The following is a 9,739-nucleotide window of genomic DNA, read 5'->3' as shown; positions in this document are numbered from 1 at the left end:
TAGCTTTCCTAGTTTTGTTAAGCCTGGATTGACAGCTTTGTGGTGTGATGGGTTGTGCTGTTGCCTCACAGCAAGAAGGGCCTGGGTTCAAATCCACAATCTGGTTGGTTTGCTGTGTGTAATTAGAGTTAGTTTAAATGATGATTCTAAATTACCCATGAATGTAAGTGCAAATGGTTGTTTGTCTCTATGAAATCATCAACCTGCATGGTCATTAAGCAAGACTAGCAGTAACTGCCTTGATTAACAAAGTAGTTGTTCAAACAATAAGATTTCATTGCTTTTTCCTGAAGTTTTTAACTTGTGTCGAATCAATTAAAAGAACTTTTACTCTGCATACTTAAATAAATCACTTCAAGGCAATGTAAGTATATTACGTTGATCCAACGTAATGTGATTACATCAAACCACCAAATGCCAAATGTGTTGGTTTGACATGGTCAAAAATGGGTTATTGTACTTGGTTAAATCACGTGGAAATACGTGCCATGATTAACTTGTGTTTATCCAACAACTGATTTTGTTTGAGTGCAGGCGTGTCACTACGAATAGAGATGGATGGGTGTATTACCTTCCTTTCCACACGGTGTAGCTGAGACAAAATGAAGGCCGGGTTAGCCAGAGATACTTCACAGAATAACACATTTTATGGTTGTATTTAAGTGGCTTCAGTTAAATCTGAAAATGGATTCTGCATACAAAACGGGATTTCTAGATACATGGTATTTTATTTATTTATTAACTCCGTCATGTAGCAGAGGTCCTTCCTTAAACTTCCAAAAGTCCAAGCTGACTGATTATCACACGGTGAACCCATTAACAAGCGTTTTGGGTTTTGTTTGGGTTTTTTTTTTATTAGTATTCTGCTTTAAGGGCAGAAAATCTCTACGCTTAACTCCTTTGCATTAGGAGCCAATTATACAGCTGAAAAAAAATGACCCAGGGTAGTTTGGTGTCCAAGGTTGTTTGTGCTGACATTCTGCTTTTCAAATGCCAGTCTGTTAATTATGCAAATGGACCACAGGGCCTCTGTTCAACATATACATAGGCCCCCTTCATGTGTTCACAGTACCATATATCGTGTGAGTTATTAGAGTCAGCCGTCTCTTTTCCTAGATACAATAAAAACTGAAATATGAACAAGGCTCCTTCGGCTGCAGCGAGCCTCCCTTTCCAGTGTCCCTCTCAGACTTTCAGGCCCTCACTCTCCTCCCCTGTCCTCTTTTTCCTTGTGGTGCAGTTCTTTGCACAGCGATGCTATGCGACACCGGCCAGCTTTAGAGGAGGCGAGTCCACATTGCATTAATTCTGTGCAGAGCGAAATCCAGTATCAGATGTAATGGGTTTGAATCCAAAGCCCTGGAGCAATGTTCTGTGCTGCTGTAATGGTGGTGGGAGTAGGCAGAGATCCTGCACTCATCAGAATGGTGCCTAACACACACACAAACACACACTCACTCTCTCTTTCTCTCCCAATCTATCTCTCTCATTCTCATGTTTTCTCTCTTGTTCTTCCCATTTTCCAATCCTCCCTTAATTTCTCTCCCTTCACTGGAGCAGACCAGAGGTGTACACCACCCTGCCTCTTACTCGTCCCAACCTCCTTGCCATGTTGTTGCCTAATTACTGTCTCTAAACAAGGGTTTTGTCCCCAGCAGTCCTCAATTAAATGTCTGCTGCTCATTCGCAGATGGATAATTGTTTTGGGGGTTTTTTTTCCCTTCCTCGCTCTCTTCCCCTTTTTCAGCTCAGGCCACATTTAGTCAGGTATTCTGCAGAAGGCATCAGGGAATAATGCTAAAAAAGCCCAAAGGTAAGTTTCCCTTTTCTTGTTTACTTTTTTCCACCTCTTATTTTAATTAAGGAACAGCATCCCACCGTGAGCAGGGGAACATTTCCAAGACGACATATGATTGGTGCAGGGAGTTAGAGTCAAACTGCCTGCTCCAAAAAATGCAAGTGACATAAATCCATTAAGTCTTTCTTAAAAGAAAAAAAAAGAAGAAAGACTGAACTTTGACTAATCAAACACACATTTGGTTTTAAATGAAATATTTGACCTATATTAAATGATGAGGTACATCGCCATAAAGTGGTGTTTAACTTTGTGGAACCCTGTAAAACTTGCAGCTGCACACTTTATCATGCATGTAACAACTTCAGCCTGCTGTTTTCTTTTTAGGAATGGGGGCAGGCTTGGGATCATTGGAGTGGAAGTAAAGCTTTACGGCTCTTTGGTGACAACATCCTGCATGTTTTATGGCATTGGAAGTATCTGTTACTTTTTCCAGCCATTTCACCAGTCCAGAGACTTTGGGGAAATTATGAAATCAAAATAACAAAGGGCATTTATGCAGAAATATGTCCTTGTTTGTCTCTGAGGTTGAGTAGGTTATCCTCTTTATGCTGTGTTTGCATTTACAACAGCTAAATTTGCTTTCCGTAGTTTTGTGGGAGATTCCCCTGCCAGAGTCCCCAGCAGCCTAAAGACAGAGTTTAAGTGCCTCTAATGCTGTAAAACACAAACACCCAGAACAGGCGGCTGTCCTCTGGCTGCACCCCTTTCTCTTCTTTCTATCTTGGGAAAACAAGGGGATTCCCTGCGCTCACCACAAAGATGAGGATGCATATGTTTACGGCTCTCTCTGTCTACCGAGGCTCCGCTTTTTATTGTGATGGATGGTGAGGCAAAAGGGGAGAGCGATGGCCCTTGCCTCCCCGTCACCTAGCCATGAACAGCGAGCAGCTCGACCGACAGTGAGGTAATTACACCATCATTATAACACGCACTTGTGCACAAGCATACTTATTTGCACACTACATAAACACAGTCCTCTACACCAGATGGGGTCCCCAATGTCTTCAGCCTGATGACTCCCTCCCTCCCCTCCTCTGTACATCTCTCCTCTACTATCTTTTTTTCTCAGTTTCCCTCTCTATGCCAACTAGGGAATTCCAGCCTTCCAGGAAAGCTTGCCAGCTCTGGACCACAGAGTGTGTCTGCGAATATTTGTGTATGTGTGTGTGAGAGAGCAAGAGAAAGAGAGAGGCACCGTCTGTTTGCATTGTATGTGCACATATGCGCAGTTCATCTGGGCATGCTAATCCTCACTATTAACAATTGGTAAGTATTTAACACTGGTGTCTCATTGACAAGCTGACAGATGTGTAAGCTTTTGTGATGCTGTGCTGGAGGGAAGAATACCGGACATCTGTATTATCGCACTTTACCTCATAATATAAAGCACCTAGAGGCAACTACTGTTGTGATGTGGCGCTATATAAATAAAATTTCATTGAATTGAATCGAATTGAACATGTTTTTCAGCGTTTCTAAAAGAAAGTCAAAAAAAGCATTGACTCTTTCTTTTTTCCCCTCCCTTTTTTCTCTGTGTGTTGGTGTACTACGTTGTTTTGTCTGTGAATCTTGGGTGTGGCCTTCTCCAGACCCTCGCTTCATTCAGGTTCTCATCACCCTTCTGTAAATCGTACCACCTCTTTGATGTATTCATTTCAAAGAAGACTATTTCCAGTGCTTTGCATTTTGGGGTAAATAGTTTTGAATTTGTCTGTCAGTAATAATAAAATGATTGCACCCATTTTATTTGTATATTGTATATGTAAGGTTTTTGACTGTGTGCATTGTTTTTTTTTGGGGGTTTTTTTGTTTTCTTGTTTTTTAAAGAAAAAGTACATGAAGATGCGTGGTATGTATTCCATGGCCTTAATAAATGTGAATTTAAAGAGAGAAAAAACAGGACCGGGAGCATTTAGCTCGGACAGGTTATGTAACTGGTATCCAACTGAGGTATGCAGTGCAAGGCAACAGTGCACAACAGGACATCAAACTTCCAGGGAAGATCAGGAAGGCGTTCAATAAGCCCTTGAATGTCTTGTTTCATGTCCTTGTCAGAGCACCCCTGATGCTTCGCTGTGTAACAGATGAGTAAGAAAAGAGTGGAAACTGTGCCATGCACTTGGTTGGGTCATTGGACAGGAATATGGCAACACTGATAAAAAACCTAGAGGAGCTGTCTCATTTCTTCCTCCTTTAGTGTGCTCATATACCTGTGCTGATGAATTATGATAGATTCCCCCCCCCCCCCCCCCCAATGAGAATAATACACCATGGAAGCATGAGGCCAGTCCATAAATAGCGGCGGTGCTTTTTTGCCCGGGGATGTAGTTGCATTTTTACAGGTCAGACTGTGATCTCCTCTTAAGCCTTTGCATTGAGACACAGCCGCAACATCTCTAGAGTGTTGACCTTGCTGTTTGAGGGCCCCCCTTTAATCTAATAAAGCAGGTGGCATCTTAAAAAGGAAGAGCTGGACGGAGGAAGGGGCTTAATTGGGTTTTCAGATCGTAGAAAGGATGCTGTTATTAATCACGTTTTAGGGTCCATGAAGCCTTCCTAGCTCCGAAGGATGCATGACATATAAACTGAGTGACGTCTGCAGACGTAACTACTGTTAATCAGTCTCCCTAAAAGCCTTCTCAGAAAATAATGGTCTCCATAAGAAATAATCTAGGATCCACACTACAACCGTGGCTGGCGGCCAGCAGAGTGATGTGTGCGGTTTAAACGGCCCCCGCATCCTGCCCGCTTATCTGTAGGTGTCCCGATGATCGCTCGGCGTTCTACTCCTCTCGTCTATTTATTCATTTATTTATTTATTTTTTGCTGTATCCCAGCCCTCCTCCAGAGCTTCCTCCTCCTCCTCTTCCTCCTCCTCCCCTCCCTCTCCCGACTAAGTTCGATGCGATCGGCTCTGGGCCCTGCCGTGAGTTCTCGGTGCGGGCGACAGCGCTGCTGAACATGGCGTCAGACGGGATGATTTTAACGAACCACGACCACCAAATCCGGGTCGGAGTCTTGACAGGTAAACGCAGAAATGTCCACCGCCCGTTTCATCTTTCGCTCATGTTTCTGTGAATTCATTTCCGCCGGCTGCCGGCCCGGTTCTTCATACGTGTCGGCTGGCTTTGCTTGGCGGCGGCGGCGGCTCTGAGTCTCTCGCTGATTTTTTTTTTCAGCCTCTTGAAGGCGACGCTGATTTAAAGCCGGGTCTTGGGGTTTTTTCCCCCCTCTCTCCTCTCTTACCGGTATGCATGACAACCAGTGCTAATGTGGTAAATGTGGGCTCTGCATTGGCGTGTGTAGATTTCTTGTCGAGCCGTTTTCCCTGCTGCTGATGCTGAAGAAGAAGAAGCGCTCAGTTTGTGCATTGAATAATTCATGCCCCTATCTGCTTGTCAAAGCTGAGAATTACAGCTGACCGTGTGTTGTGTCGATACTGAAGATGCTCAGCCTCTATGTTGCATTACGGACACCCAACTGACCACAGCATTTTTTTAAGTGCTGCTCACGACAGTTGCTGAAGGTGGATGTGGTGGTGATGATGATGAGCGCATCTTTGGCCTATTTAGAGCAGTGGCTGATGTGAGAAATTCAGTGAAATGAGTGTTAGACGGCTCACTGGGGGTTATTTTGTGAATGACATTGCCGACCGAGAAGTTTGGGCTGTATGATAACAGCTCTGGCTCGGTTTGGTAGGGCTGAACACACCGGTGAATCCCGACATTCCTCTGAACGCAGAGCGATGACGGCGCGTCTCTCGCTTACCAACACTGGAAACGTTCTGCGTTTAGATGCGATGTGAGGCTATGAGACGGCGGATGGTGTTGGATCTGGTCGCCGCCGGCCTTCATTTTACCCATATCTGTCACGCGCGCGTGTGTGTGTGTTAGACTGCTGCTTTGTCATGTTTCAAATCGGTAAAGCATAAGGCGAGGCGAAAATCAGCAGTTGTGGTCATGATCGGAAAGTAAATGAAACAGATTTGCTTTTTTTAGTGATATGGAGCGAGGGAGGGAGGGATGGAGACGATATCGGTGCTGGTAGTGGGAGCATGATAAAGGCTGTGCAAAGGAATACCCCCCCTCCACCCCCCCTCCAACCTTCCCCCCTCACCCCCTCCCTTTCCCTCTCTCTTCCTCTCCGTGTCCATGAGGCTGGATCGATCAATATTTCATGAAAAGCCGTGATCTCTCTCACACACATATGGTATTCCTCCGTATGGAAATCCAGTACGGAGGAGGTAGTAGGCGGTTTGCAGCGATGGAGGAATGACTGTGTAGACCCTCTGCTGAAATCTGCCAGGGAAACCCCCTCCATCACCAACAACAACACCACCACCACAACCACTCGTCTCCATCTCCATCCCTCCTCCTCCTCTCCCTCCTCTCCTAGCGCTGGAGGAAAGAGGCAACGCGCTGTCCGTGGTGCTGAAATCCAAGCGTCACTCACAAATCAGTGCGGTACTGACCCTACCACAGTAAATACTGCATGAGGTAGATACAGCCGGGAATGTAGCGGAGGATAAACGCATCCCAAGCCACTTTGATTTCTCTTCTTATCTACATCATCGTTTTTGGGCTGTATGATGGGGAGTTCCAAAGAGAAATAGTCATCGGCTGATGAGGATTTGGCATTAAAATTGGAAGTAAGCTTTTCTTGTGGATTCTGATTATGTTGGTGGCTGTTAGGTGGCTTATGTTCATCACCAACTGGAGGTCAAAGGATACTCATCCCTTTTTCATTTTTTTTAAACTGACATTAAGGCCCACGCCACATTAGAGTCTGTTAATTTCTGTGTGTGTCATCAGTCACTTAAATCCCCAACTGTATCCCCAGCAAACTGACAGATTGCCAGTTTGATCTTGCTGTGCAGTGTTGACAATTCCCGCATACATATGCTGATGTTGAGACGCACAGAGACACAACCGACAGCTTATTTGTCTTTTTGATGTATTTGTGTGTGCATATGGAAAAGGAAGGCTCGCACTGTCAGGTGAAACAAAGCATCAAAGGCGTGAGGGGAAAATCCTGCAGGAAATGGTGCACAATGGCATTAAGTTCCCATGTTGTACCTGACCCCTGGTCTTTTAAGACTCTAATCATGCTAGGATTACTACAATAACCTCTGCGTGTTTTGGTTTGGGTGGGTTTTTTTTCTCCTTTTGGGGAATTTACTGAGAGATGATGTATTTTGACAGCAAAAAAAAAAAACTCCCCTGCTGTGATGCCAGAAAGAAGCAAAGCATTCAGGTTGACTGAATCTCTCTTACAGCTCAGAACCTTGTTGCTAAGCCTCAGTCTTCTACATCGACAGTGTTCATTCCGAGTCTGCTATGGTATGGGCCGTGTGTGTGAGCAGAATGCTAATGGAGTCTGGAGCGTTGCTCAATCTCCTTTTCTGCCAGGGTCAAAGGTCACCCGTCCACTCCTGCATTCAGTCACCAGGGAGCAGATGAGACCTTGGCTCATCCTCCTCCATCACTTAGCCCCACATCTCTTTAGACAGGTGACAGAGCCCAGGGGACATCTCTGTTTAGACCCTGGACACAGTGCAGGAGAGGTGAGCTGGCATCTCCAAGTGTGTGTGTGTGTGTATTAGAGAGAAAGAGAGAGAGGGGGGGGAGGTAATGTATGTATTTTGTTGAACGTTTGAAGAAGAGGTGGGGTTTATTTGTGAGGAGAGGGAGGTAGAAAACTGGATAATTGGGGTGAACATGTTGTCACTTGTCAAAGATATCACATTGAAAATATGAGCTTTGTTAGGAGTGGATGAAAGCTTCTCACGCTGAGCTCAACCTTTGTGTGTGCTTGTTTTATTTTTTTGCGTCTACCTGTATGTAAGTGCTTGTGTGGTTGTGTATTTTTATGCATGATTGCTCAGTGGCTACTTTCGAACTGTCTGTGTTTCTTCCACTTTACCGTGAATTTTAATTGTCCTATGCCTCCCACCCTGGGCCTGCCTCAGGGTCTGAGCACTCATCTACGCACTCACTTCCTGTGAGTGTGTTCTTGTTTGTTGCATATGCATTTGCGTGCTCCATTCAAACACTCACATGTCATATATTTCTTGCTAAATTAGTGGTCTGACTTGGCATGATGTATATTATGCATTTACAAAATGTACTTTGTATAAAAATATGGCAAAAATTTTGACTATTCTATGACATCTTGCCTTCTGAGGTCCAGGTTCGCTCCAGTTTTTGTCTGAATTGTGTGTGTATGTGTGTGTCCTTTGCATGCACAGTATGTGCATTTGCATGTGACTCCGCTTTGCTCTTCATCTTTGTGTAGTAATACCAAGCTCTGGCTGGGAAACACAGCTTCCAAATCCCCCCAGCCCCAAATATAGCCTCTGTATGCATACCTCCCATGATCACGCACACTGAGAGAGTGTGTAAGAGAGAGACTGAGTGAGAAAGAGAGAGAGAGAGCAGCAAAAGGCATTCAGTGGCTTTTAATCTGTGCAAAGCTGGCACGTATGTGTGGGACCATACAGTATTATTACAGGGCAGCGCCCCGTGCAAACGCCACGGATGCTCTTGGATGTGTGGCTTGATTCGCAGCCCACTGAAAACTCCATTGATGGTGGATGTTGTGTGTGGGTTAACGCTAGCCTTTCCTCAAAGAGACTTGGACACAACCTAACCACCAAGCTTCCGACGAAGAGCCGAGGCAGGAAAGCTCCACTGTGCGACAGTCAGCACATGTTTTTCCCTCTCCAATCTCCTTGTACCCCTTTCTCGGTCTTGTCTCTACCTCCCCACCCCACACATATATTTTTTTCTCTTTTTCTATCTTCCTTGGTTTTAAGAACTCAGAGAGGCTCAGGGACATGTGGGCATCTCTCCAAACTTACATGTCTATCAGAAAGACATGAACTGACAGCAGGCAAGCTTCCCAAAACAACCACATTTAGATCACGCTCTCCATTCCTCTCTTAAGTAGAACTAATTCTGTGAATCTCATCAGAATGAATGAATGAAGCATTCATTTGGAAAGGATGGTGGTCTTTTTTTTTTTAATCATATGAAGTCTGCATTTTATTGCTGAGTTAAAGACCCAACATGCTGTCCTAAAAATGAGACAGAACAACAGAAAAGAAGTAGGAGAGTAAAGTAATTATTTTTTGAACATATATGTATTTCCCCTGCTTATTGAACAGTGCCCCAAAAATTTCAACCACAAAAATTTTGCATTAGTTCCCTTCAGCCTTAATGTATTTTGCTCGTGTGCAAGTGTGCAGGCTCACGGGATTGCGGAGATGTAAGTGTACCTTCTTGTGTGTGTACTTGTCTGGCTGCAGATGGGATAATAACTATTTAATCAGCTTTTCCACGTAATTTAATCTCTGGAGTTTATCCCAAACTCACCTTAACAACTTAGGTGCTAAAGAGGCTCTCAAGAGTAACAGGAGTCAAGTCAGCAAGAGGTGGAGCAGCTTGCCAGCGTACCTTGACCAAAATGCTATCGGGTGTCACCAAACAACACGGGTGTGTGCCAAATAATGGAGCAATTTCCTCTTAGTGTCTATTTATGACTCAACAAAGCAAAGTGCAGTTTTTGGCATTGTGGCCATTCCCATCTTGGGCTTTTTTTTTAGAGCCAACAGTGACGGCATTTAGACAATATGGTCATTATTATTGCTGCATTAATTGGCAAGCTACAGGGAGGTTGGCAAACTGCATCCATAAATTGTAGGATTGAATCACACAGATACCTGATAATTAGTGTTAAATAACATATAAATAAAAATGTTGGCAAACCAAAACAAGGAACACATGTTCTGCATGGTCTGTTTTTACAATTAACTGCAAGCCCTGTAATTCATCTTTCATTAAGTGCAGCAGCAGCACTCCCAGTATGGCCTAGAGTTCCAGT

At 44.3% G+C, this 9,739-nt stretch overlaps 1 protein-coding gene across 7 annotated transcripts in view; it reads left to right on the top strand.

The window, feature by feature from the left end:
* Nucleotides 1-4,753: 4,753 nt before the first annotated feature.
* The window catches only part of gphnb (gephyrin b), a 110,530-nt gene continuing 105,544 nt past the window's right edge, over nt 4,754-9,739 (top strand). For 6 of the 7 annotated variants that reach the window (XM_085432132.1, XM_085432131.1, XM_085432130.1 and 3 more), the window contains exon 1: nt 4,769-4,883. In XM_085432132.1, the coding sequence (XP_085288258.1) occupies nt 4,820-4,883 (64 nt within the window). In that variant the 5' untranslated portion in view covers nt 4,769-4,819. Of the gene's footprint in view, nt 4,884-9,739 lie in introns of all 7 variants that reach the window. The other variant, XM_085432133.1, reaches the window with a different exon arrangement.

Source organism: Copadichromis virginalis, linkage group LG15 (assembly GCF_057382275.1).
Source record: "Copadichromis virginalis isolate Kocher_CV1m ecotype Utaka linkage group LG15, C_Virginalis_male_GT1.1, whole genome shotgun sequence".
NCBI lineage: Eukaryota > Metazoa > Chordata > Actinopteri > Cichliformes > Cichlidae > Copadichromis > Copadichromis virginalis.
The sequence above is the reverse complement of the archived record's forward strand: the minus strand, read 5'-3'. Positions and strand labels throughout refer to the sequence as shown.